A 25,376-nucleotide genomic window follows, 5' to 3' on the forward strand; every position below is an offset into this window, starting at 1 on the left:
TCAGTTGGGTACGTTGTCAAGGAATGGAGTGCTCACCAATGTACAACAACTAGTAACCAGGCTTACCTTGAAACAGTTCTTACTTAAAAAGGACCGAAAGCACAAAACAACATTATAGCATAAACCGAGATTAACAGTTGACCTAGAAGGAAAAATGATATAAATATGAACCGCATAACTCCAAATACTAGCTCGGCATCGTCTCCGAAATGATGAAATTGCGTTTATCCTCCGGGATATCTGGGCCCCAGAACGACGGAACGTGATACCAACTAGTAGAGGTCTGCGCTTCGTGGAAGTCGAGATACGGTCTCCCCGCCGCCAGCCGGTGCGTGACCAGGTGGCAGACCAAAATGAAGAGGATGAAGAGGATGATGATGACGGTGCGGGCTTTGAGCGATAGGCGTTTTAGTATGGAAGGCTTTGATTCTGGTGCTAGGAACGCGATGGAGAAGTCGTGCGTGGAGACGGGAGATGATGGCGTGACGATGATGGCAGGAAGAGGTGATTTTTCGGTTAGAGATGGGAGAGAAAGGTCTGTCGAGAACTGTCAACGTCTTGAAGTATCATTCTCAGTAAGATTCGTACCCAAGGGTGCCGGTATTAAAGTGTAGTCGAGCCTTTGATTGAGAGGTAATCTGTGGGCGCGAGGAGCTGAATCGCTGTGTAAGATACCAGGTTGCTGTGCAGCTGAGGAACTCACAAGACATGGCAATGAAGTTAAGAAGATATCGTGACGAAGACAGCAATTAAAGGTGAATAACGAATGTGGTTAAAATGAACGTAGTTAGTGCAAGGGACCAGCAAAACTTTGGGTCCGGCGAGAGGAATCAAAAGGAAGCTTTTTGACCTCCTCCCCAGGCACATGGACCACATTTACCACGCGTGTTCCTGGACACACCCAGAGTAGCGTAACCCCTCTAACATAACAACATAAATGTTTTTTCGACAATCTAGAACGGGTACTTCTTCGTTGGATCCTCCTTTACACCTCTATCGGCCTGTTCTTGTGCGCATTTGTCCAAATATTCCACCAAGATACTCCCATATAGCTCTTTGCCCTTGTACGTCTGTACGCTCTCCGGCCAGCTTCTCACGGCGCTTGCCATCCTTGCCGGGACGCCCGGCTCTTTCGCCAACTGTTCAATTGGTATCACGTACGTCCGAATCGTAAATAGTACGGCACCAGACAGAGACAATCTTCGCAGCGTCTGGCGCTCTGTTCGTAATCTCAGAGTCTCCGGGGAGACCACCGGATGCTCAGGAGGACGCGCGGGGTGCCCATGTGCGAATTCCCTCTCTGGGCCATTCGTCGTCGTGGACCAAGCTAATTCTTCTGGGTCTACCAGATCATTTTCGATGCCTCTATCCTGACCTTGAAGTCGGACCACTTGTACAAAGTAATTGTTGCGGATGACAGGCTTGTCAACAGGAAGCCGACGGAAGAATCGCTCGAAACTCGTATGCAGCTTCTCACGATCTGATTTGTATCAGTTCTTTTTTTCAACAGAATAGAGATCGTAAGTTCTTACACTGAGGAACATTTCCAGAAAGGTGAATCTCGTCAAGTGGCAAGCCTATCTTGTCCCGCATACGCCAGAACCCTACATCCAAACGGTCAGTAATGAATTGTGTGACAGCGAGAGGACAGGACCTGGAACACATATTGCTCCTGCTTGGAAATAATAACGTCCATCAGATCCTAGCTTTGACAGTCAGTAACAGCGAACCCGTGGACATTGAATTCTGGTGTGACCTTCGACCATCAGTGCGAGATCATCCTGCACCAACAACGCCGCAATTTTCATCGCTTCCTCGGCTTCACCTACCTCTACTTTGCGAATATATGGCGGGGCACCTTTATTGCTTGATAGTAAACAAGGTGGGAGTTCATAGGTTACATCCAATGGTAGGATGCTAATAGTCTTGATAGCGCCTTCTGTTCGAGTAACATGGAAAACAGCTGGATATCTCTTGTGCAAGTACTCTGATAATTCATGGACTAATTCAATGGCTTCGAGGGAACATCAGAAATCTTTGGACATACACTATTAGAAAAAAATACACTTGCCTGCGGAAGCTCCTGAACCAACGATAGGCCTAGCTGGTAGAACACGCACAACGTTGTTACCCTGCGTGCGAATGCGGCGGTCGCGAATCTGATGATACGTGGCGAATTGGTTGTCGAGCTACAAAAGTCGACATTCACCATTTTAGCCAAGGCCGCACAGATTCTTACCTCAATCCAATCCTCCCAGGGCATATTACGAATACCCATTGTGACACTGTTAAAGACCGTATTGGAAACTAACGACTGGACACGGAGTACGACTACTCACTTGTACTGTCCCCATCGAAATGGTCTGTACGGGATCGGTTTGATGTCCGATAGGCTCAGAGAACACGAGGGAAATGCAGGATACTGAAACTGCTGTGGCGTCCATGCTATAGAACAAAGTTACAGAGCGATGCCATCACCCAAGCTCGGAAGCCAACCTCCAAAAGCGCGTTCTTCTTTGGAATCCGCAGCTGGCTGCGGTAAGGGTCCAGTATTGCGTCTCAAAGACAAAATCGCGGCTATCCCAAGAATGAGGACCACAGAAAGCAGTAGAAGGGCAGAATGCTCGGCTGCGAGGTCATGGCTAAAGATATCGATGCCCATGGTAATTCGAGTTGACGCTCAGCCAGGGGAAGGGTTGATAAGTGGAAAGCCTATCTAGAGATATCATGGTAGGAGTCCCGTGGGGTTGCCGTAGGGAGAATTCGAAGCTTCGTGTGAGATAAGAACAAGCTTAGAGTGACGTCAAACATCAAACCGGGTGGCGGCCCGTGCGTATCCGCCCATTCAGTTCGCCGAGTCCAAGTTTGAATTTGAAGAATTGTGGGTAGTAAATTTAAGGCGTGAAAGTTACATTGATTCGATTGGGTATGGTCCCTGCTCTGTTGTACCGTCCGTCCAATTTGCTGTTTTCAGCCTCAACGGATTCCAGATATATCATGGAACATGTGAATAATCTTGATATGGCAGCCTTGACTCGGAACTTCAGCCAGCAAGCCTTCAAAATTCTTGGCATGGAATTCCAATGCTCTGTATCGTGTGCAATGACTAAGTTGGCTTCCGAGTAACATTCCAATATCTCAAGGTCCCCGTACATCTATCTATTCGTTGCTTGGGACAAGCCCGCTGCGTACTACCTGTTCACGGCGACCATTGGTTCTGGTAGAAACCCGTCTGCGAATTATCGGTGATCTGTAAATTGGTCGTACACGTTGTAATTGCTATGCTACGACTTTTCACTATTGACGATATTTCTATTGGCTGTAGTTTAAAAATTAAAACGGTCGACTTTTGCCGCGATGGAATAGGTTTGAATACTGTTCAATTATAGTGTTTTTTGACATGGACGTCGTTTCCGATCGTTGTAAGGGATAGTTCGTATACGTACTCTTAATTCTCCGGGCCAGATCCACTTCATAGGTCCGACTAAACTATGAAGTACTTACTCCCATTGCTGAATTATAGAAGGCTCGACTTTGATGTGACTTATGAAACGGTGATGAATCAATCATGGTTGCCGCATGTTTCAAGAAACCTCACGGAGCCTGAGTACATGGATAGCAATGATATTAACCCTGCATATCGTATCCTAATAGATAATATTACTTATCCTATCGTGAAGACTAAATATAGTTTCTAGTATATAGCGTATTAGCGCCAGTATAAAGCTGCTAAAAGAGTAGTTACTACGAAATTTCATAAGACACTCGCCACAATGACAACATGACATCCTGCCAATCGTTCCGGCTTTTGCAGTCGTTCCGGGTCCCGCCCATCGATAGCGCATGCAATATGTAGCCAACACGTTGCATCCTCATGCTTTTGGAGCCACAAGGGCCTCCAGTCTATCCACTTCGGCGGTCAACGCCTCCACTCGTGAGCGCATAAGAATCACATCTAATAACACGCTCGAGTCCGGTAGGCGTCCGGAAATATACGCGGCATTGGTCAGGGGTGAACCCAAAGCCGTCAGCGCATATCGAAACCCACAAAGGGTACACTTCGCGCCAATGCAGGTCCAGTCAGCCTCGAGGATACGCGATGCGGAGACGTTCGAGATGAAAAACGTCTCATCGGATTTTGGATGAAAGGGTGCGGCAAACGTCGCTGTCTTTAAGGTCTGTTCGGCTGAATGAACGTGTGAGATGGACAAAGAAACCCGGGCGGACGCCAATCGGTAGGATAAATCATGTAATGGCAACAATTTCAAGTCTGCGATGGAAAAGCGAGGATACGGCAGAGGCACGAAAGCGTTGTGAGGGTAATTCTGAATTTCGGGATCATACTTCGAAAGAAGGCCGCGAAACGATGCTAAATTGGAGCAGTGTACTCTGAGTTCCAGATCCGCCGAATGCGCGTACACGGCCTGTAAAACAAATCAGCGACTGTGTGGCAAACATCCAAAGGAGAATTTTTGAAAACATACCTTCCATAACCACGCAACAAGAATATCGCCAGTGCTGACTCTGGGAGATGATTTTCCTTCCCGAGACAGAGCTTTCCTGACGTCCGCAACGAGGAAATCCACTATATCCTTTTTCAATATCACCAGATTGTTCTGTACGTCGTGGAAAATCCTTTTCCGTAACTGACTGAACACGAGTTTCATCGTACCCACAGTCCTGAGATCTGTGTAGCCTCCAAACTCTACCGGTTGGCTCGCCTCAGTCCTTTTCTGGTCATCAAGAACCTTGAGCACAATATTGGTGTTCGTACCCGGTTTGGGGACGGGTGGGATAGCCCAAGACAAGCCTTTGATTTCCGAGATGAGCGCGTTTACGATGCTCATAGCCCCAGTCCCATCGAAGACACCGTGAGGGCGAGCGAAGCCTATGGCTGTCAGTGGCTTTGCATCTCCCTCTCGACATAGCCGGGTGATATGCCAGCAAGTCAGAGGACGAGTTCCCCAGTCAATGCTAGAATGGGGCGTGTCTGGATGAAGGAAGAGGCTAGAGGGAAGCGAATGAATCATAGATGGTAAAACAGTGGGAAAGGAAATGGGTTTTATAGTCGGACATGTTGTGAGAGAGTACGTTTGATAGCTGGGTGGTAAGTCCCCTAGAGGAATAACGATGCGCCATGATTTCTTGCTCTACGAGGGCGCATATCAGTGAATAGCAATCATCAAATGACATCTTCACATACGGATTGATTATAGCTCTCTAATCGCCCAGCTAATAAGCGCCATTTAGCTGTAAGTCTATCCAATGCCCCCGAAAGGATATCGACGTCAATGACGCCTTCGACTAGCCATCCAGTTATGAAGATAGATGTCGAGTAACCGTCATCGAACGGGGTCAACGGATAGAGAGCATCAAGCTGAGTAGTTTTTTCGTTGACAGACATAGCGGTAAGATATCTTGAAGACGTGAACTAGTCCCATTTTAAAGAGCCAGGAGCATTGGAGTACGTCATGTAGTTCATATGACGAAAAGAGGTAATTGAGAATGGTGAACCGGAAATTGCCAATGTACCTTAAAAGACATGGTAAACTCATTGCACCGTTGCTGCCCCTCAATACATTCAGGGCCGGGCTGGGCGCCGGTAGGCAATTTGTCGGTTGGAGATATGTTGGGCCCACTCGCGTACATGACTTAGGGATCGGTGGGAACAAATTCTATCAGAGGCAAGGAAATGCGAGATTAGATTTTGCCGATCAAGAGATTTTGTATCATCTCCCTTGCGGTTACTCTGACGGTATTGTACAGAGTCGGAATATCTAGAGTAGATGTAAGCGCGTCCGCAAAACCGAATGGTAACATAAGCGGAATCCAGCCTAATCAAAGAAAGTTAGATGGGCATTCATATAAATGGAGCAGTGCGCACGAACCACGAGCATATTCCAACGCAAAGCAGCCTTTATGCATCTTGTATTGTTTAGCTGTACCTCTGGGGAGATAGTGGACGCTGCCTGCCGGATAACGCTCCATTTCTAATTCACCGGCCCTAAACGCCCACTGCTCTCCAACAAGGATATTAAAGTAATCGTCGGCAGTATGTAAGCCAGTGTGACCTTCGGTACCGAGGGGAGTACCAAATATAATCAGATACTCGGTGATGCTGGCATGAATGATGTACATGGCACCCATAGCACCGCCCGCGTTGTTGAAGACCCATTCACTAGAGTCTGTATTGATACGAATTTCCTTAGACGGGTATGTGGCGGTCAGATTAGCGATTATGTGATCTATCATTCCGGCGGTATTGTTTGGAGATGCATCAATCGCACTTTTCGCAAGTTCATGAAGCTCTGTTGGGTCCAGAACATACCACCGATCCTGAAACAATTGTGGATAGAAATTCAGTATCGGAGCTCATGACGCACACCTTGATGGTATCCAGCCAGCTACAAGTAGAAACAAAGATACTGAGAAGCAAAATCCGCGTTGTCCACTTGAGCATGCTGCTATTTCGCTTTTTCGGATGGTTTTTCTCTGCCTCGTGTTTAACAGCCATGATCCTGCAATATTCCATCGTGGATACCGTGAGGAAATGGAGAAATAACGGTATACCTTGGTTGGTAGTTGGAAGGAAATGAAATGAATGTGAAGTGGAGACAGTGACCCCCTTTTCGGTAGAATTTTGGATCGAACCATATTGCGATTTCACGATCATGTGAGCGCTTTCAGATCGGCCTTCTCCGAATCGGTCCGAACGTTCCGTGTCAATAATTTTTTCCCAAACCGTCACAGTCAAACAGCAGGGCACTACGATCCTGGTTTGTTTCCTCTTCCAGTTCTCAGTATTTACTGATTCAAGATGCAGAAAGTAATCACCGTATGAAATGCGGTTCTTCTTTCCCCACTTGTCTTGGGTCAGGTCAAATACGAACAGTCTACAGTGGACCTAGTCAACTCAAGGTTCTGTCTGATCCCACTCCCCTACATTACTCCGACCTATCGACCCCTGAAGCTGCGCGAGGCCGTAATGTTACCATTCGCTCTCTTCTTGCAAAGGGTGACTATCTCGCCGCCGAGAAAGTCATCAGTCGCTTCACTCATGCTGCCAGCCGCTTGGAGCAACCACAGCAAAACAATATCCTTAATTCCGCACGGAGACCAATTTCCACTCTCATACATGCATATGTCAGAGCTGAAATGCCCCAACATGCCGCTCGGCATGTATGTGTAATACTGGACAGAAAGGGACCGCTGAAGACCAGGACACTGGTCGCTGTCATCAACAGTCTATTATCATCGGTTTCTGAAGAGGTTGGAGAGAAGGATCCGAAACGCCATTTTTTCGCCAGTTATGTGCTATCGCTGCAGTCCGAGCGAGTGACAGATCCATACTTACGCAATGCTATGGAGCTCTGGATCAAGGTCGAGAAGGCTCGACTTCCCGCAGCGAGGGAGACCTTTCAGGGACTCCTGACGGCTTTGATCGCACAGGAAGAATGCGTGTCTGCAGGCGCGGTGTTTTCCCGAGTGTCGCGGCGGCATTGGGAATACATGGCCATGAGAGACATGCATTATCATCCTCGAGACGTTACTATGACGAATCAGCGATTCCCTATCAACCCCGCCGAAGCGCCCGCGTATCCATATCCCCAGTTATTTGAGAATGTCGTATCTCTTTGCATGTCAGTTCTCCGACGCACCGAAGCGACTCGTGGGCAGCAACAAATTCGCCGTTCTGCAGGCCATGGCTTAATCTTCCTTGCCAGCCTCCTTCATCATCGCCAAATACCTTTTCCAGAAGTGGGATCCCTCATTTCCGCCCTCTTTTACTGTATGCTACTTCCAGATAGTCTATGGGTTCCAGAGAACCCGTTCGGAGGAGCCCTACATTCGTTTCAACGTCAAACGTTGAGGCTCGGACAATACTCTCATGGCGTCATCAAGAGCCTTGCAAGACGACTTCCTAATCGAAGTCCACCGACTGCTTATCGATCGCAACGCTACAGCATCCTTCCTGTCCTCTCATATAATTCATATCGCGATCTGCTTATGGGCTTGATCGAGTCTTTCCACGACCCAGTCCTCACGCTCGAGGTATGGGAGTCGGCAGTGGAACAGCATAAGGGATCGCAGGACTCAGAGGAGTTTGCAAAAAACTTCATGGATGGCTTTCCAGAAGAAGGAGTTTTTCGGGAGAGATTTGACAAGATCTTGCGTCGATGGCGGCGATCACTAGGGAGAAAAGTAGTGATTCCTATCTTCACGCAGGAGGGTGAAACGAGAATGAATGAGCTCATGGAAGTATTGGCCCAGGCAGTTGCTGGTGAAAAGACGAAGACAAAAAACGCGGAGATGCCTACGATACCTCCTCCCGAATCTTAGATTCTTTACATGCCCACACGCTGCTTGCAAGATCGGTATATGGAAGTTATGTCCGGATCGCATATGTTGTAATATATTGGGTCTGTCAATCTCTGGAGCTATGCTTGAATTGTGTATCTCTGCACTGCATCACTAATGGTTATATTACTGTTTGCTGGATTACATGGTCATCGGGACGCTGCCTGCCGCATACGTATGTCGTTTGAGGTGAAAGACGCTAGGAACACACGATTCGTGATTACCTAGAATCCTCCACCATGTACATTGTACATTCAAGGGACGAGAAAGTGCTGCATCATTCGATTCTCGAGCGAGGGTGCTCGACTTTCTCCCTGACTTCTCTTAGGTCGGTCCGATTCCCGAAGGAATTTTGCTCCATGTGAACCTGTTCCTGCGCGTAGGCCCTTGACAACATCGACATTTGTTGCAGGGTGAAGGAGACAGGGCAGGTCTCAAATCGGTATTGTGCCAATGAAGGGAGAAGTCTAGAAAGGATCTAATGTATACAGTCGGATATTGATACAGAAAGGTTTATATTATAAACACGACTACGATGCATTAAAGTCCGGACATGAATCTCGCAAGGGCCGCGAGTCACTACCATTTGTCCTGTAAGATGGATGTCCTTCAAACCAGGCAAAAAGGTTTTTGAAGGTTTTTGAGATCCATCTGAGATTTACATTTCCGATCAAGCCTGTCGACGCTATTCCATTGAAGTCGGTCTTCGAGGAAGTCGCCACAGGGAGCTGTACCCGACCTCCAACTGTCTCACAGGCACCCCGTCGACGATGCATCGTCGTTACCGAGAAATAAAGGAACGATGCATGTGAGGCTCGCAAAAGCAGATTACGTTTAGTTCAATTATCCAAAGGCTAGAATGGACGCGTACTTTTATGGAACATACTTACTCGCCGAACTCGATAATAGGACCTGATCACGATCAAATCGTTACGGTAGCTCGCTAAATTCGCATCATACTGATTGTAAATTCGTAGGGTCGATGGTACGCATTCCCGCCGACTCCAAGCACCTGCGACTACAGCTCCAAAACTTGGCAAACATGAGGCTGAGGTGGAGTCTTGACGAAAGCAATGTCCCTGACACCCAATACATGGTTGGAAACGTTTCAATTCAGTTAAAGCTCCTCTCTATCCATGCTAGACTCCGTAACTGGTAGGCAAAGTGCCGGCGAGGTTCCTGTAAACTGATATTGGCATTTCTCCAGCTCGGCGACCGTCAACAAGGTATTCTCCGTTCCACAGGCCATCACCAGCTAAATTAAATCGGCAATCATTACGACGTATTCTGGCTCAAGGTAAGGAAACTCACTATCACACTCCTTTCTGGCCCGTTCCAGCATTTAGTACCTTTCTCATAATTTTGTTTTTGGTAATATGCGGGTTGTCCTGGTTCTGCATCCCGATTCCATGCCACGAATTTCCTAAAACGAGTTAGTGACCTATATCCAAAAGCTGCATATTACTCACCCCAAATTGAATGTAGAACCACCCTTGTTGGGCTTTTGCTTAGCGGTGCCGAATAAACACACCTCATACGTGTAGCTGTTGGGAGACATGAGTACACCCGCAGCATTTTGCACGGTAACCAGGTCACTGACTCTCCGGTATCTTTCTCTAAGCACGTTCCATCTAGCTTCTTCCATTCACCTTCAGTCCCAAAGCCAGCAGGATCAAAGAGCTCTGAAAAGTCTTTCTCGGCGTTTTCCTTATCTTTGCGGATCTTCTTCAGAGTGTTCTCTGCGTCGGTGAAGACTTGACGTGCGTGAGTAGATTCTAAGCTCAGTCAGTCGAACTGTTAAGCGAAACGGACCGGGGAAACGGACCTGCTGAGCTACCGATCTCAGGACGGATAATGCCGAAAGACTCGAGCCACGAAAGGATCGCATCTTTCAGGTCTTCATATTGAGGTACCAAAGAATCAGGGAGATAGTTGGCGATGTCGAAAAGCTCCGCTGACGACGGTATTAGGTATTCATATCGACTCTATAAAGCTAAAACACTCACACAGAGATCCCGGAGGCGGCGATCTGACATATTCATCGTGCTCCAGCAATAATTCAACGTGTTTCGTTTTCAAAAGCTTGTCGAGATCATTGTCGAGCTCCTCAACACTCCATTCGCCATCTTCAAGTATTTCTTCTGGCGGGGACTCATCCCCCTCCGCTTCATTGTTAGGTTCGTCCGTTTCTGATGAATCCTTTCCAACATCATTGATGTGCGGCAGCCCAGCGAGATACTCCCACCCGCGAACTGCATCGAGGACAGCCATGTCTTGATAATTGGGGTTATAATTCGTACGGAGTGTGTCTAAGATTTCGCTTAGGGTTTCCTCGCGTTCCAGATGTTTCTTGTATTCGCGCTGTAAAGATTTGAGAGCATTCGAATGGGTAATCAAGGAAGTGTAAAGAGCTTAAAATAACGTAGATTTTCATATTGAGCAGCGAACGCAGAACGACTGCTTACGAGATTGTTTCTTGAATTCGAGATCAGCGGCGGACAGCGACTCTGCATGTTCGGCGATTTCTGGCATTGTCATGGATGCAGGTCAGAATTACAGCAGAAAAGGACATAAAAAAACGTACCTTGCAACCTGGCTACCTCTTTCTCTTTGGCAGCAATTTCCTGCTCCGAAGTCTGAATGAGGTTCTCTAACCGTTTCTTCTCCTTGTGGGCAAAGGCGACGTATGATGACCGAATTTTGGCGCCCTGAACAATTGTCATGTCAGTGGTACAAAAGAATGATACGCAAAGATTACAGTCTTTTGTATCTTGAGTTCTTCAGCGCGTTTCTTTCGATGCTCGGCGCCAACTGTAGCACAAGTATTACTGCACACTCCCGGAAGTTCGTCAGATCCATCGCAGCATTCGGCCTCTATCAGTGGTTACAGGTCAGCTCGCTTTACTTCTAAGAGGCGACTCACCGCAGAGACCATCCCTAACACGCGAACTCGGAATGCTTGCACCGATGTGACCTTCATTCCGGCAATAGAACATTGTGTTTGCACAGGCCCCAGTACCTGAGCGAGGAATTAATTACACGTAGCCTGATGCATTTGACGCGTCGAACCTGGCTCATCGCTGCCGTCAGGACAGTCGCAGGAATCATCATTCACCCATTCCCAGGGTATCTGTTTTGAGCCATTCAAACACTCCCACGAGCCCGAATCCAGAGGGACGTAACGAGATAGCAAATATGGAGGGACTCCAAAAGATTTGTTTATGCCAGCAAGAACAGGTAGTGGCAGGGGAAGGAAGAGCAGCCAAGGAATCATTACAGGGAGGGAATAAGTACATTCGAAACCGTTAACGTGTCGGCCGTTACCTCATGAGATTACATCAGCAAACAAGGCCACACAGGGGACCCTCACGCAGCACAGCACACAGAGACGACCACTCATCGACGGTCGCAAAAATCAATGGTGAGTGCTATTTTCCTTCGAGGCTCTCAGAATCCATGCAGCGGATCTGTTCAACCCGTGTTATGGTCCCATTCGCAAGGGATCTGTATTATTGGGGCTGGATGCAACGGTTGCACTTTGGATAACGTTGGCTGACTTGACTTTCTTTATTTTCCTAGGCCAAGGCAAAAGCACCCCCTCCGTCGAGTGGCGGCAAAGCAGCGAAGAAAAAGAAGTGGTCTAAAGGAAAGGTCAAGGACAAGGCCCAGCACGCTGTCGCTCTTGACAAGGCCACATACGACCGCATCATCAAGGAAGTGCCGACCTTCCGATTCATCAGCCAGAGTATCCTCATCGAGCGGCTGAAGATCAATGGTAGTCTCGCCCGAGTTGCTATCAGACATCTAGAGAAGGATGGTCAGATCAAGCGGATTGTGCACCACTCGTCACAGCTGGTCTACAGTGAGCCTTTTCTTTCCTGATTTTGTTCCTGTTGCCAATTTTCATTTTACAGCACGATCAACGACAGCATCGGATTAGATTCGTTATTTGTTTTCGTATCATTCCCATGCCTCTATGTATTACACGCACAATCAAAATCCATGCTGCCTGACCTCCGTCGTCTGAGAGAGATTTACGTTTACATCTTAGAAACATTTATATTTACACTGAGGTTGGTCGCGGACCAGACGGAATCGCTGATCATATTAGCCTAGGTGTAAGGAGTACGTTGCGAGTTCGTTACTGCACTTGTGGTTAATAAAATGCAGGATCTTTGAAAAAAAAGTCCCGGAACAGTTTTTTCATCCGTTGGCAGAATGTCCGGGCCGAAATGACAGAACCGGGGATATACTCCACAAATTGTTCCCCCCATTCTTAGCAGCCGCGTCAGGTCATCTCTGCCAGCTACTATCATGTCCTTAGCAAACTACTACATTGGTGTCGATGTAGGTACTGGATCTGCTCGCGCATCGCTCGTCAAGGACGACGGCACTACCGTCGCGTCGTTTACCAAAGAAACCATCACTTACCGCGACCCCGAGAACCATCGCATTTTCGAACAGTCCACCAACAATATCTGGGACGCGATATCCACATGCATCAGAACTTGCTTAAACGATTCTGGTGTCTCGCCATCCTCTGTGAAGGGTATTGGATTTGACGCTACCTGCTCGCTCGCCGTCTCCGATTTCCAGGGGGAACCAGTCATTATCACGGGAGGCGACCAACTGGGTCAGAATGGAGACCGCAATGTCATCTTGTGGGCTGACCATCGCGCTGAGAAGGAAGCGGATCTAATTAACAGTACCGGCTCTGTCGTTCTCGATTATGTCGGTGGAACCATGAGTGTGCGTGCGTTTCATATAATTTCAAAATAGACTAACGCAAACTAATTATGATTCCAGTTGGAAATGGAGATTCCAAAAGTCCTCTGGTTGAAGAACCATATGGACGCAGCCCTTTTTTCTCGCTGTCAATTCTTTGACCTTCCCGACTTCCTTACATACCGTGCAACCACCGACAGCACACGATCATGCTGCTCAGTTACCTGCAAATGCTCTTTTGTCCCGAACAAAGGCTGGCAGGCAGATTTCTTTAAGAAAATTGGACTACAAGAACTAGTCGAGTGCGATTATAATCAAATCGGTGCCGCAAACATGAAAGTTCTTACTGCTGGTTTGCCAGTTGGCCAAGGCTTGTCAAAGCGCGCCGCCGAGGAGTTCGGACTTGTAGAAGGAACACCGGTTGGGAGCGGGGTCATTGACGCGTATGCTGGTTGGATGGGAACGGTGGCTGCAAGGACTACGGGTAACGATGGGCAACTGTCTACCGATCTGCCGTCGGTAGACGAATCTAGTCATCGCTTGGCTGCTGTTGCAGGAACAAGTACATGTCATCTTGTTCAGGTATGGAATGTTGTTCGCGTTTCACTTTAACAATCGGTTGACAATCTCCTTAGAGCCGCGAAGGCGTGTTTGTTAATGGCGTATGGGGTCCTTACAAGGTCAGCAATCTGCTGGGGGTCATATGTAACCTCCTGAACTCTTCTAGGACCCCCTATTCCGTGGTTGGTGGATGAATGAGGGCGGTCAGTCATCTACAGGACAGGTAGGCCATTCGACTTCTTAGAAATCCCCGTTCATCTTACATGCGGAACGTAGCTTATTGATTTTATGTTGATCACCCATCCCGCCTACAACAAGCTTGTGGAGCTTGGAAAGGAACAGAAAAAGAACATTCATGTCGGTAGGGCCGGCTTCCTAGCTATTCATCACTTTCATTCATCCTTTCCACAGTTCTTCAGGAGATGCTCGCCAGGCTCAAGACTGAGAGCAAAGTGGATAGTCTAACAGAGTTGACAAAAGACATCCATCTATACCCGGATCTTCATGGTACGTACCGTACCGTTTTCCTCTCGTCATCAAATGTCGATTTCTTCCTGATTCCCTTCTTTCCCATCAACAGGAAATAGGTCACCTATTGCTGATCCCCGCATGAAAGGATCGATTATGGGTATCGCACTGGTATGATCTTCACGTTCACACGCAACGATATCAATCAATACATTTTCTCTCTAGGATGATACCCTACACGACCTGGCGCGAAAGTACAATGTGACTTTGGAAGCCATTGCACTCCAAACACGACACATTGTCGACGAGATGAACGCTAAGGGACACAGGATCACGTCGATCTATATGAGTGGCGGCCAGGCGAAGAACATCCCGATGATGCAGCTCTTTGCTAATACCTGCGGAATGCCGATAATACTGCCTTTCGATCATGCGGGGGCGGTCGTGTTGGGCGCTGCGATGCTAGGGAGGTTCGCCGCGGAGGCGAATGGCAAGGGTGAGATGAGTAACCAAGAGCAGGGAGATGTGCTATGGAAGATTATGGTATTTAAGGTTCTTTTGTTTTATTGAGGTTGATGAGCTGACCGGTCTGCTAGGTGGAGATGACACTTCCGGGAACGATGGTTTCTCCGTTGGCATCACCCAAGGAAAAGCAGTTGCTTGAGGCCAAGTATAAGATTTTCAGAGAAACGATTTTGATTCAGAAACGTTGGAGGCAGGAAATGGAAGACGCGTGCAAGTGAAGGATGGGAATCTTCCAGTAGATATATATCCAAGATGTAATTTTAGATACCTTACCATCTAAAGAATTAAACATCCCAGCGCTGATAGTTGACCATGAACATCATTTATTGATCATCCAGCATTCATTTCTTATACAGACTTCATAGATCGGACATGATATGGCATACGTGATAGTGCACACAAATTTTGCGCATGGTGGGAGATATGCGAAGACAACAATGTAATAATAGTGTATCGACTTAAACATCCTTGACCTTGACTGTACCACGCAGGAGACCAGTCTATTGAAGATGCCATCAGGAACAAGAAGGGAAGTATACAAAGACTGAAAAGAGCGTACCCGACGAGCAGCAATAAGACCGACTTTCTGTCCAGGAACAGCGGAACGGGCGATCGTCGAGGCTTTTCCGATGTGCTGGTGATTACCACCACCATGAGGATGGTCCACAGGATTCATAGCAACACCACGAGTACGGGGCCAGCTAAAGAAGGTACAAAAAATGAGTAAATTATCTTCCAAAAAATGATGAGAGCGCACTTGTAACGCTTGGCCTTGTATTTGTGGTATGCCCGGCCGGCCTTGAGGAGAGGCTTGTCAATACGTCCACCACCAGCGACAATACCGACGGTGGCACGAGCACCCCCAGAGATCGTCTTCTTCGCACCACTCGGCAACCTTATACGGGTCTTGTTCTCATCAGGCTGGTGTCCAATGACGGTTGCGTAATTGCCGGATGTACGTGCGAGGGCACCACGGTCACCAACCTTCTCCTCGATGTTACAGACAATGGTACCTTCAGGACATTGTCCGATAGGGAGAATGTTTCCGACAGCCAGAGTGGCCTTTTTGCCGCAGTAGACGAAAGCACCAGTGTGGAGGCCTTCAGTGGCGATGAAGGTCTCTTTTTGGAGTTTGTAGCGGTAAGGGTCGCGGAAAACGACTCGGGCGAGGGGGGCACCGCTGTAAGAGAATGGGAATGTCAGCCTAGGAAAAATTTTAAAAGTAGGTTAACGCACCGGCCAGAGTCGTGGATGATCTCCTTTACGATTCCACGAACGTACCCATTACGTTCCGCAAAGTCGAGCGCACGAAGGCGGGCGGGAGCCTTGTTAAGACGAGTGTGCGCTTTGAACTGGCGACATAAATGTAAACGACACTCCGATAGAGTACAAATCGACGTACGATGGCGTGCGAGCGCCTCTGTGCCCTAATGACCCGACCCATGGTTTATTCTGCAAGAAAGAGATATGTAAGCGTCTGAAGAAGGGTATCGCAGAAGACGAAAAAATTCGATGTCGCGGGTCCGGTCCATCCAGTTTGAAGTGTTGCCATCCATCTCAAAATGGACGGTTTTCTGTGCTGATTTGGCACAGAAAGTACATATCGACATCGAGAAGGCTATTCGGAGAGGATTCAACATCTGGGGATCGTACTCACATTGTTCTTGAGGGGATTGGCGTTGAGCTCACACTTGGCCTATTGAAGGGACAAACACACAGACAAACAGAGCACTGCTTTACATAAGCAGCGCTCACAACTCGAAGTTCAAACGTTCAATCATGAGTGCGAATTTTGTCTTGTCGATATATCACATGCTCAACCAATGCCTATCTTCGCGTCGCTTTATTGGAGTTGACCTTAAAGTCGAGTGTTGAATTTTCAACATTCAACGTATGGTCTAATATAACTATAATCACAGCCGCTGAATAATATCTGGGCTCTTCTGATATATGAATTTATTGACCGGAATAAATTCCATGCAGATCTGCATTAACATTTTGCTAGCCCTGTGATTAAGCTCTACCAGTTTGAAAGTGATCTTCCCTAACGTGAATCAGAATGCGCAAGGAGTACACAACTCATGATCAGATGTAATCTCTCAATTCCACCAGCAACGATCACGTGCATGTAGTCTCCTTTCACATTTTCACCCATCTTCTTTTCACGAAGAAAAGGATACGGCTTCGAGATGTCCTACTATCTCACAGAAAAGACGAAGAACGACAAAGGATCTATCCATGCGATTTCCGAAATAAAAAAGTATTCGTGTCTTTCAATGAACTCCCGTTTGGGGGCGACTCGACGTCAAGGTATTATTTTCATCAAGGAGGGTCTCCCCGCCGCTGCCAGGATTGGTGTTACTCTGGGCAGATCGAATCTGTTAGGGCTCGCAGTCCATTCCTAATGCTAGTCGTCGAAGTCTTGTATACCGGCCAGTCAGAGCTACCCGTCATTCTGATTTTCCTCGAAGACCAGATTGACGTCGAGTCTCTTCAGCCAGGTCATACCATCGCTGTGCTGTATCCAGAGCGATCCTTCTGTCTAGGAGAGCACGTCATCATGCGTGTCCGTGAACCGGCAAAACTCAAGGTAACCACTGAGGCTGTGAGTCGCAAAGTCTAAGACGTATGCTATGTTACAGGTCTTACCATACGATCTCGATACACTGTTACAGAATCAGCGAAATCATGGAAGAACAGGCCTCGCTTGACGATTACGTGCGTTGTGCAAACTGCGGGAAGAAAGGGAGCAGGGACATGCCTCCTCTGCTGAGATACACGGGATGCCTTAGGATATCGTACTATAGAGAGGTCAGTTATCATCCACAAAGATAGATGATTTAGCTTACCGTTTCAAAGTTTTGCCAAAAGGAAAACTGGAAAACCCTGTGCAAAGACGGATGCGAGATTTTCAAAGATCTTGACTGGTTTAAAACACTCGATTGGGGATCTTACGTTGAGAAAACGACGTCTGATAGGGCCCATCCTGCACAGATCGTCTCTACGGATAAGGCGGGACAAAACGAAAACTATTTCTTCAACCCAGCCTGGTGCGACGCGGAACCGGTCTATGTTCGACCTCTAAAATCCAGCTTTTCCATAGTCTCAGGTATGTTGAACTGTTAATCGCAGAACGAACATCTCTAATCTGCTCTCTCCAAGTGAAATGCTCTGGGACGAACTTCCATGTATCGTAAGCGGAATGAAAAACGTGAAGCGCGACAACCCGGACGAGCTGCGCGCAAGCCAACGGGGTCGGCAACGATCGTCGGAGGGATGGATGTACCGAGTTGCAGCTCGACCTGGTGTCTGGAAGGTTGTATCATTAGCACCGTGACAAGTTCTCCATGCTCACCTTACCCCAAAAGATTGCGAAAGTTCATGTCCGTGGTAAACCCCGCTCACAAAGTGGCTGGATCGCCTACCATGAAAGCCAAGACCCGCTCACCCTAGTTGAGCACTCTCGGTACGTAGGCTACAGCTCCAAGTCTTCCTCGGTTTCTTTTGTCATCCGTTACGACTGGGGCTACCATATGCCAGACATTGGAAACATCCCACGCCCATGGGCAGATATTGACCCCGAGTCGGGCTGGAAGACATAGGCGCAAATCATCTCGACACAGCACGCACCAAAAGGCGAGAATATTACCAATCGAATAAGATTTTCCTTCTTGACGCAGATAAGGCATCGGGACTTGCAAAGTTTCTCGCGAGGTCAGTTACGAGTCAGCACTTGGGTTTTTGCTCAACCATCCACAGACCGAGTATCATGGACGACGCTGGTTAGGACAGACTTCCCGACGGTACTTGGAAGCATCCCTTGTCGTATTCCCTATTCCCGGGCGAATGGTGCAGGGGTTCCGAGTCCTGCTTTGGATACATACCGCTGACAGGTGCAGACTGGGACTATGGAAGGTTGATCATTTCAGATGACCTTTCTGCCAGATTCCAGGGAGATAGGGAGGATGATTGCATTCTGGTACGATGTTGATATGTATGGCGAGGGCGATGAGGATGAGCCTGCCTGTGAGCCATTGTAGGTTCTGTAATTGAATGAGTGTACGGAATGCTCCAAAATTCTCTACCGAGTATGCCTTTTCGATTCGCCAAGTTCGGATATCTCGGCAGAACATCGAGATTAGGTTTCTATGTGCTGCTAGGACATTGAATGTGGTATGATGCAGATACGTTTGTAAGATGAGGCACCATCTGTATCGACGGCATCCTTCTCGGGTACATTCGGACCCGCACTTTCAACCAACAAGGTACCGTGCTGCATCAAGATTTGGAATAAAGAGGCATTTCTGCTTGTCCCTGGCACATATATCATTATGTAGAAGAGATCTCCACGCCTCGCTGTCAGACTTGCACACTCGCGCTCCTGGCCTAGACTGTCTGCGGGATTCACTGAAACAATTGCACGTCAATCCATTCTACGACTCATATTGAAAAACGCGTCTGGACGTCAAACCGAACAACCTCAGGGAAGAACAAACACAAGGCGTCCTACTCGTCGCCACCGCCGCCGCTGAAAGAACGCACACTGAAAGAATACGCGGAGAGGTAATAAAGGGGGACAACAGGACGTGTTAACCTGTCTCGAACGAAATTGAATTAATCAATGATAGTGCATGTAGATTGTCAGGTGTTATAGCATTGGAACATACATAATAAGGAGGTGGCCGGCACGCGAAAATCTTGGGCAGGCTCTCAAACCCACGTTGTATCCATTGTCTATCAATAGTCCTACAAAAGCTTGACGTACGAGGCAGGGAACAACCCCGTCCTTCCATCTACTTCCCCCATCCACCTATCAGAAAACGAATCAAATCAGCGGCACATGCAGATTCGTGATCCATGCTCACCAGTCCGCAGAGCTCTTCTCGGTAACCAGGATCCGCTGGCTGGCACGTATCTTCAAGTCTCCCGTTTCCTGTGCGTGCAGGGATTAGCAATGAGCCAATATGCCGAGCGGGGTAGCCTACCGCAGAATCATAGTCATACAATGCCTCTGCCCATTCGCCTGATGGTGTCTCTGGTTCTGGTTCCGGTTCCGGCTCTGGCTCTGGCGGTGGTGCATGTCGCACAGGTGGCGGTGCAAAGGCGTTCTTCTTGGGTGCAAAGGCGGGCGGGGGAGGGGAAGCATAGGTCTTGGGAGGCGGCGCGAGCGATTTGGACTTGAGCGACGAGGAAAGCATGGATACCTTGGACGTGGTATCGACATTTCCAAACGTCTAACACGGATTCCAGTTGGAGATGGATGGATAACGAAGCGCAGCTTGACGCACCTTGCTCGACACGAGGCCTGCAAGCGCCCGGTCTGGCGGAGGACTTGCAGGCGACCGGTGCGGCGGAGCAGGCAGATTCGACCCAAAGGCATGTGCTGCAGCTGCTACTCGTCCTATCGAGGTGCTTGTACTGTCCTCCGATGCACCGTTGCCAGACAACGCAGAGGCAAGCTGCGGTCGAGACTGAAAGTACCTAGACGCCACTGGTCAGCATTCTCCTTATCCTCAGCGACCCGTCCTGGAATCGTACTCATCCAGCAGTGAAAAGAACGCATCCTTCTCGTGGTGAGGGAGATTCGAAAACACCATGTCGATTCTGGCAAGTATTTGACAAGAGCGATTACCATCAATCGTCGATCAACCCGTCGAACCCGGCTTTATCACAGTATGTTCTCTACACGCATTTACATTTATACGTACAGATCCGGACTACGCACAGCAGTAAACGATGACAAGTTTGAAAAAAAGGGAACAAGGATACCGTAGGTAAGAATAGAACACTCAAAAAGAGTGGGGATCATCTGAACAGGATAATAAAACGACAGACGTGATAAAAAACAGATAAAATCATGAACGAAGGGGGTAAAAAGCATAGCGTTACTGCGCCCAGTTGAACAAGTCGAGGTCAGTCGGGAGGGGAGGCTCCACAGTCGGTGTGTTATTTTGAGAATGCATCTGCTGAGGTATTGGTGTCGCTGACATATGTCGAGGGGTATGGGCCAGATCAGAATGGGATCCTGGTGATGGCGCAAAGGGGTATGACCCACCACCTCCCTGCTGCCAATTACCACCACCACCAGGTGGAGACGGCACACCAAATCCAGCGCTCGGTGGTCGCGACATCCCAAAGCCCTGGTTATGCCCTCCCATCTGCTGCTGCCAATGTGTCGGCTGTTGCTGCTGCATCTGCTGAGGGTTGAATCCCTGCTGCATCCCTCGCTGTTGATTCTGCTGCTGTTGCTGTTGCTGCTGCATCATCATCCTCTGGAAGTCTTCCTGTCCCACCGACACACCCCTCTGCGTTATCCGTGGCGTCATAGGTGAAGGGGCGCCATCCGAAGGGGACCTTGTACTCCGTGCGATCCCCGGTATCGTGGAATTTGAACGCAGCGCGGGAAAATTGTCATTGCCGCCACCGGGAAGAGTCAACGGAGAGCCTACATGTGGTGAATTGTTAATCTGCTGCTGCTGTGCCTGTAGCCTTTGTTGGCCCATCCGCTCTTGCTCCATCCGAAATCGCTCCTGTAACATGGCTTGCTGCTGCTGCATGTTAAGGCGTTGTTGCTGTTGCTGTTGTTGCTGCTGCTGCTGCTGTTGCTGCTGTTGCTGTTGCTGTTGCTGTTGCTGCTGCTGCTGCTGCTGCTGCATGAGCATGAACTGCCGCTGATGTAGATTCATATTATTCATATTCATCCCCCCCGGAATCTGCGGTGAATTCATCATTCCGGGGCCCATTCCCATAGGATTCACCATTTGAGATGCCTGTGCCTGAGGTGAAACTGGACTGGCCTGTCCCGGAAACGGTCCACCCGGCATCGGACCATTAGCTTGCATTGGATTTGGCATTCCAGTCATCTGCTGCTGCATCTGTCCAGCACTTCGCTGGTTCTGATGCTCCTGTTGCTTGGCTTGCATAGCATTCTACAGTAAATGAAACAGTGAGTTTGCACGACGAAATGGGGAGGATTACTGACCTGTGCTATGATCATCCGCTGCAACTGTTGCTGCATGGACATTTGCGTGAAGTTGGAGACATTGCGGATCATGTATTGCGTGAATGGGTGCTGAGGATTTTGGAGCATATTATAGGCTTGTTGGAATTGGGGCGGCATCGAGGCCAAGGGGTTGTTGCCGTTCGCGGAAAGATTCGAAGGTCCCGCGACGGCGTTTGGCATCATCTGCTGTGGTTGTTGCATAGGATTAGGTGGGACAGGCGTAGAGGAAGGCGGCGACATTTGTCGGGCTGCTTGCTGCTGCTGCTGTTGCTGCTGCTGCTGTTGTTGTTGTTGTTGCTGCTGTTGTTGCTGCAACTGAGCTGCCCGTATTTGCGCCTGTCGAACACGTTCCCGGTTCGCGGCAGCTACCTCGGAGGCATTAATATTTGCCAGACCAGGGGTCGTCGCAAGCGAAGGATCAGATAAGGGAAGGGAAGGGGTGGCTTGGAGTTGGGTACCGTTCGTCATAGGGAAGGGGTTCTGATTGACACTTGGCGGCCCTGATGGAGGTCGCATCATGCCCTTGCTCTCACCAGTATCCCTACGTTTGTTCATCATGTCCCCGAGTGCATCCTCTGATCGGTCTCGTTTTAAATTATTCGGAACTGATACCGCGTTCTGTTGCGCAAGCATCTGCTGTCTCCTTGCGATGTCTTTGGAAAATAAGGTGGGCAACTCTGCGTATATTTGTTGAATACGGGTAATGGGAACGAGATCATTTGCTGAAGGGGGATCCATTGTGGGTAATTGCATGCTATTTTGATTCTGTAAAAGGCCGTGAGAACGCATACACCTGGCTAAGAATGATGATGGCATACCCCTTGGCGGCTCTGATCTGCAGCTGCTGCCAACCACGTAAGGTTTGACTGAAGACGTGTGGAGTATCTGGGGTACATGAGATGCGACCTTATAAAGCAAAGGATGCAACGCACTGATGGTATCTGGCGTCGGTTATTGTAATACCTCGTCCTTGGAATTCCATGCAAACTCTACAAATTTCGGTGAGTATATGCGGATATAATAAGCAGAGAACTGACTTTAGGAGCTCAGTGTTGAGTTCCAGTATCGAGATGACCTTTATATCGCCAGAAAGAGAAGTGGAAAGAGAAGCAGAACCGGAGGGCGTCGGTATTGAATCAAAGGAGGGTGTGCTGCGACTGGTGGGTGAGGAGGCCAGGCCGTTCAGCTGCAAAGCTGCATCGGACGCTTGAGGCTCAGTGAGATCATTCTGGTTGGCAGCAGAAGAAGACCCTGCACCGTCCCCCTCCTCCTTCACTGCCGGTGCCGGTCCATCGGATGCCTCAAAGTCATCGGGCGGCGGCGAGAGCTCGCTCAATGGCGTTGACTGGCGCGAGGACTTGTCTTCTACGGTGACTTTGTCTTCCGGTGGCGACGATGCTGGTATCTTGGGCTCTGAGGGGAGGGAAGAGCTGTTGTCGTCCAGAGCCTCTGTGGAGGGCACGGTCGGTGGCGGCGGTGGTGGAGGTGGTGGAGGTGGTGGAGGTTGGTGGTCAAGAGTGGTGGCGTCGGGAATAAAGTCGTGAATGGGGGGATGGTCATCCGACCAGGCAAGTATTTTGTGGTCAGTAGGGAGGATAAGATTCTTTTGGTGGGGGGAAAGGGGAGACGGGTGGTGATTATGATCGAGATGTATCATTGGCTAGAATGGTTGGAAGGGATATACGCTCACGACTGTATCCAAATTGAAACCGGTACCAGAGGTCTGCTTCGCGGCTCGATTCTCGAGAAAAGATGGCGTTGCCAGCTCCTTGCCGGCGTTGCGCAGTGCTCCTATGTTGGCGCTGTCGTGCTCGTCGTGCTGCCCGTCGTAAAGGATTCCCGTCAGCTAATCCGCAGTCTTTCCTGAAATCTCCAAGCCAAGGGATCCCCCCGCGAGCCAGATATTCGAATCGTCCGTTGGTGGGTAAACAACACAAGGCCGTGTGATATTAAGACTCCGCTTCAGGCACAATGGCGGAGACTCCCGTAGGGGCTGTTCTCGTCGCCCACTACGATGCCAAGGGGCTCTCGCCATCGTCGCCAGCGGCGGACTCTACGTCGGTGCTCGTGGTCATGTCGACCGTTTAACTGCTTTTGCCGGAATCGAAGTTAGGATCGGATTTCCTTTCTTCTCGGCCATTTTCAGATCGTGTCAAGTCATCGTCTTCCGATTGCTTCAAATCAGTTATGTATCATAATTATCGTCCCATCATCCTCAGGGCAACAGCCCAATCCTCTGGAACGTCCATCAATTACCATCCATATATAAATCATTTCTCACTCATTCGTTCCCATCTACCCCCCTTTGTGTCGTGCTCATGTGTCAGTATTCCCTCCCATTCAGTCGACAATGCAATTTTGCTTTCCGTCCCTCGTCCCTGCCTTTTTTTTTCGTCTCGTCGGCCCCGAATTCAGTCATCCACGGAGACAATAGAATGATCGAGCGGTACTATTCAGAAAACATACCACCTTTTGCGGGTTGGCACCCCTCGCTATACATTCCAGGCTTCCTCTCTCCGTCTAACCGGTTTTTTAGGCCCAGCACAGACAAGGGTCCGAAGCAAAAGTCGACGCTTATTTTTGGACAGACTTATGTAACAGAAAGCAGGAAAGTCCACAGACGTCGTTCAGCAACAGCCCAGCCACGTAAGGTCCAGTCAAAGTAGTCGAAAAAGAGCATATATCATATAGGTTAGAACAAGTCATACGCCCCCTAGATCACAGTTGCCGAATCAACATGCAGAAACCAGTTTCTTGTTCTTCTGATATGCATATCTGGCTTTTGCACCATCCGGAACAGTACGACAGATTGCCTGCGTTGTTTCAGCGATGACAGTGGATTTTCCATTTGGACCAGATATTTTTTGAAAGAAAACCAGTACATACCTCTTCTTCGCACCGAATCTCCGGCATTACAACCTGGCGCCTAACAGACTGCGGAGACACGAGGCAAGGAGATCAACGGCTGTAAGGACCCATCGTCGAAATGAACTGTCACCCCAGCCTGTCGCCGCATTAGTCGTCATAGTAAGAAGTGAAGCAATAGACCAGTAGGCACTGTAAATGTCGAAAAGAAGCTCGCCCAACCACTAGAAGCTCCTGCCGTAATGAATCTCTTATATGTCAGCCTAAGACAGAACATTAACATCGCGCAAACTCGAACCTTATTGATCTCACCTTATGTCGGTTGCCCTAGTTCCGACATGTGTATCTCCCCTTGCACGTATGCGTCTCAATAGGACGCCGAAAGGAATACAGCCAACGATGTTCTTGTCATATCGTGATCTACCATTGTTACGCCACCATGCGTCGCGTCTTTAGGGTACAGGCCAAGTCTCCCAGATGTGGCCAGATCCTTCCCTTGTAAACCGGACGAGGACGTGAGAAGCAGGCCTAATTGTCCGGATCTACTTGAGGGAAGACGCTTAGGCGTCTGCGAGACAAAGCTCTGATCCGGTCAGAAATCTTGTGTTTCCACTGGCGAAGTCCTAGGCTAGGCTTGTCAAGGTTTTTTCAATACATCCCGAACATTTGCCGCTCACCGATCGCGAGTCTCAAGCGTGCTAGTGAGGTAAACAAAAAGTAGTCAGCACGAAGATTGATATAGTATGTTCTTGCTGCACACCTTCGACTGCCACCATCCAGGAGGCTCATGGAACGGCTGAAGCTCTCTTCTGGTCAGAAGTATTCTTCCTAAAACAATAATTTGCGAGCTGGAGGAATGATGCGAGAACTC

At 48.8% G+C, this 25,376-nt stretch overlaps 15 protein-coding genes across 15 annotated transcripts; 6 read left to right on the forward strand and 9 right to left on the reverse strand.

Annotated features, from left to right (window-relative positions):
- Window positions 1-187: 187 nt before the first annotated feature.
- Window positions 188-710, reverse strand: BT62DRAFT_1006161 (uncharacterized protein; the record flags this gene model as incomplete). Its single annotated transcript, XM_043177220.1, has 3 exons — window positions 188-537; window positions 589-654; window positions 704-710. The coding sequence occupies 3 exons, from the start codon at window positions 708-710 to the stop codon at window positions 188-190; spliced, it is 423 nt and encodes a 140-aa protein (XP_043039484.1).
- A 121-nt stretch (window positions 711-831) lies between these two features.
- On the reverse strand, window positions 832-2,802 carry BT62DRAFT_146262 (uncharacterized protein). The gene is made up of 8 exons (XM_043179849.1): window positions 2,497-2,802; window positions 2,340-2,445; window positions 2,240-2,285; window positions 2,072-2,189; window positions 1,757-2,014; window positions 1,655-1,702; window positions 1,533-1,604; window positions 832-1,480 (listed from the first exon to the last, which is right to left on the reverse strand). Exons 1-8 carry the CDS (start codon window positions 2,660-2,662, stop codon window positions 954-956), a joined length of 1,341 nt encoding a protein of 446 aa, XP_043039485.1. The 5' UTR covers window positions 2,663-2,802; the 3' UTR covers window positions 832-953.
- An 862-nt stretch (window positions 2,803-3,664) lies between these two features.
- On the reverse strand, window positions 3,665-5,104 carry BT62DRAFT_932329 (uncharacterized protein). Its single transcript, XM_043186338.1, has 2 exons — window positions 4,485-5,104; window positions 3,665-4,424 (listed from the first exon to the last, which is right to left on the reverse strand). The coding sequence occupies exons 1-2, from the start codon at window positions 5,028-5,030 to the stop codon at window positions 3,873-3,875; spliced, it is 1,098 nt and encodes a 365-aa protein (XP_043039486.1). The 5' UTR covers window positions 5,031-5,104; the 3' UTR covers window positions 3,665-3,872.
- Window positions 5,105-5,700: 596 nt separating this feature from the next.
- Window positions 5,701-6,460, reverse strand: BT62DRAFT_980922 (ERG2 and sigma1 receptor-like protein; the record flags this gene model as incomplete). The annotated part of the gene is made up of 3 exons (XM_043189547.1): window positions 5,701-5,834; window positions 5,889-6,336; window positions 6,386-6,460. 3 exons carry the CDS (start codon window positions 6,458-6,460, stop codon window positions 5,701-5,703), a joined length of 657 nt encoding a protein of 218 aa, XP_043039487.1.
- Window positions 6,461-6,731: 271 nt separating this feature from the next.
- BT62DRAFT_1076394 (uncharacterized protein) lies at window positions 6,732-8,759 on the forward strand. Its single transcript, XM_043179215.1, has 2 exons — window positions 6,732-6,776; window positions 6,824-8,759. Exon 2 carries the CDS (start codon window positions 6,838-6,840, stop codon window positions 8,338-8,340), a length of 1,503 nt encoding a protein of 500 aa, XP_043039488.1. The 5' UTR covers window positions 6,732-6,776; window positions 6,824-6,837; the 3' UTR covers window positions 8,341-8,759.
- Window positions 8,760-9,041: 282 nt separating this feature from the next.
- BT62DRAFT_949940 (uncharacterized protein) lies at window positions 9,042-11,652 on the reverse strand. Its single transcript, XM_043188127.1, has 11 exons — window positions 11,428-11,652; window positions 11,282-11,377; window positions 11,117-11,232; window positions 10,943-11,066; window positions 10,824-10,883; window positions 10,365-10,769; window positions 10,184-10,312; window positions 9,959-10,133; window positions 9,828-9,902; window positions 9,670-9,781; window positions 9,042-9,613 (listed from the first exon to the last, which is right to left on the reverse strand). The coding sequence occupies exons 1-11, from the start codon at window positions 11,630-11,632 to the stop codon at window positions 9,476-9,478; spliced, it is 1,635 nt and encodes a 544-aa protein (XP_043039489.1). The 5' UTR covers window positions 11,633-11,652; the 3' UTR covers window positions 9,042-9,475.
- Window positions 11,653-11,747: 95 nt separating this feature from the next.
- On the forward strand, window positions 11,748-12,528 carry BT62DRAFT_932333 (ribosomal protein S25). Its single transcript, XM_043186339.1, has 3 exons — window positions 11,748-11,844; window positions 11,938-12,220; window positions 12,273-12,528. Exons 1-3 carry the CDS (start codon window positions 11,842-11,844, stop codon window positions 12,296-12,298), a joined length of 312 nt encoding a protein of 103 aa, XP_043039490.1. The 5' UTR covers window positions 11,748-11,841; the 3' UTR covers window positions 12,299-12,528.
- Window positions 12,529-12,600: 72 nt separating this feature from the next.
- Window positions 12,601-14,949, forward strand: BT62DRAFT_932334 (Pentulose kinase). Its single transcript, XM_043186340.1, has 9 exons — window positions 12,601-13,107; window positions 13,165-13,665; window positions 13,719-13,763; window positions 13,811-13,867; window positions 13,921-14,005; window positions 14,056-14,151; window positions 14,225-14,283; window positions 14,338-14,655; window positions 14,709-14,949. The coding sequence occupies exons 1-9, from the start codon at window positions 12,673-12,675 to the stop codon at window positions 14,853-14,855; spliced, it is 1,743 nt and encodes a 580-aa protein (XP_043039491.1). The 5' UTR covers window positions 12,601-12,672; the 3' UTR covers window positions 14,856-14,949.
- A 146-nt stretch (window positions 14,950-15,095) lies between these two features.
- BT62DRAFT_949947 (ribosomal protein L2) lies at window positions 15,096-16,319 on the reverse strand (the record flags this gene model as incomplete). Its single annotated transcript, XM_043188128.1, has 5 exons — window positions 16,040-16,319; window positions 15,874-15,989; window positions 15,395-15,817; window positions 15,197-15,338; window positions 15,096-15,137 (listed from the first exon to the last, which is right to left on the reverse strand). The coding sequence occupies exons 1-5, from the start codon at window positions 16,079-16,081 to the stop codon at window positions 15,096-15,098; spliced, it is 765 nt and encodes a 254-aa protein (XP_043039492.1). The 5' UTR covers window positions 16,082-16,319.
- Window positions 16,320-17,154: 835 nt separating this feature from the next.
- On the forward strand, window positions 17,155-17,937 carry BT62DRAFT_146937 (uncharacterized protein). Its single transcript, XM_043179852.1, has 2 exons — window positions 17,155-17,448; window positions 17,497-17,937. The coding sequence occupies exons 1-2, from the start codon at window positions 17,266-17,268 to the stop codon at window positions 17,761-17,763; spliced, it is 450 nt and encodes a 149-aa protein (XP_043039493.1). The 5' UTR covers window positions 17,155-17,265; the 3' UTR covers window positions 17,764-17,937.
- On the forward strand, window positions 17,826-18,308 carry BT62DRAFT_932337 (uncharacterized protein). The gene is made up of 2 exons (XM_043186341.1): window positions 17,826-17,939; window positions 17,993-18,308. Exons 1-2 carry the CDS (start codon window positions 17,914-17,916, stop codon window positions 18,237-18,239), a joined length of 273 nt encoding a protein of 90 aa, XP_043039494.1. The 5' UTR covers window positions 17,826-17,913; the 3' UTR covers window positions 18,240-18,308.
- A 693-nt stretch (window positions 18,309-19,001) lies between these two features.
- Window positions 19,002-20,329, reverse strand: BT62DRAFT_932338 (SH3-domain-containing protein). Its single transcript, XM_043186342.1, has 5 exons — window positions 20,176-20,329; window positions 19,926-20,118; window positions 19,623-19,871; window positions 19,503-19,570; window positions 19,002-19,447 (listed from the first exon to the last, which is right to left on the reverse strand). The coding sequence occupies exons 1-5, from the start codon at window positions 20,232-20,234 to the stop codon at window positions 19,384-19,386; spliced, it is 633 nt and encodes a 210-aa protein (XP_043039495.1). The 5' UTR covers window positions 20,235-20,329; the 3' UTR covers window positions 19,002-19,383.
- Window positions 20,330-20,397: 68 nt separating this feature from the next.
- On the reverse strand, window positions 20,398-23,391 carry BT62DRAFT_146762 (uncharacterized protein). The gene is made up of 5 exons (XM_043179851.1): window positions 22,678-23,391; window positions 22,573-22,629; window positions 22,459-22,525; window positions 21,620-22,405; window positions 20,398-21,566 (listed from the first exon to the last, which is right to left on the reverse strand). The coding sequence occupies exons 1-5, from the start codon at window positions 23,295-23,297 to the stop codon at window positions 20,523-20,525; spliced, it is 2,574 nt and encodes an 857-aa protein (XP_043039496.1). The 5' UTR covers window positions 23,298-23,391; the 3' UTR covers window positions 20,398-20,522.
- A 1-nt stretch (window position 23,392) lies between these two features.
- BT62DRAFT_1006173 (uncharacterized protein) lies at window positions 23,393-23,728 on the forward strand (the record flags this gene model as incomplete). Its single annotated transcript, XM_043177221.1, has 2 exons — window positions 23,393-23,552; window positions 23,607-23,728. The coding sequence occupies 2 exons, from the start codon at window positions 23,393-23,395 to the stop codon at window positions 23,726-23,728; spliced, it is 282 nt and encodes a 93-aa protein (XP_043039497.1).
- An 838-nt stretch (window positions 23,729-24,566) lies between these two features.
- Window positions 24,567-25,294, reverse strand: BT62DRAFT_1006174 (uncharacterized protein; the record flags this gene model as incomplete). The annotated part of the gene is made up of 6 exons (XM_043177222.1): window positions 24,567-24,644; window positions 24,699-24,768; window positions 24,818-24,909; window positions 24,939-25,086; window positions 25,183-25,203; window positions 25,266-25,294. The coding sequence occupies 6 exons, from the start codon at window positions 25,292-25,294 to the stop codon at window positions 24,567-24,569; spliced, it is 438 nt and encodes a 145-aa protein (XP_043039498.1).
- Between the last annotated feature and the right edge of the window lie 82 nt (window positions 25,295-25,376).

This window comes from Guyanagaster necrorhizus (assembly GCF_019112545.1).
Source record: "Guyanagaster necrorhizus MCA 3950 unplaced genomic scaffold BT62scaffold_13, whole genome shotgun sequence".
In the NCBI taxonomy this organism is placed as follows: Eukaryota; Fungi; Basidiomycota; class Agaricomycetes; order Agaricales; family Physalacriaceae; genus Guyanagaster; species Guyanagaster necrorhizus.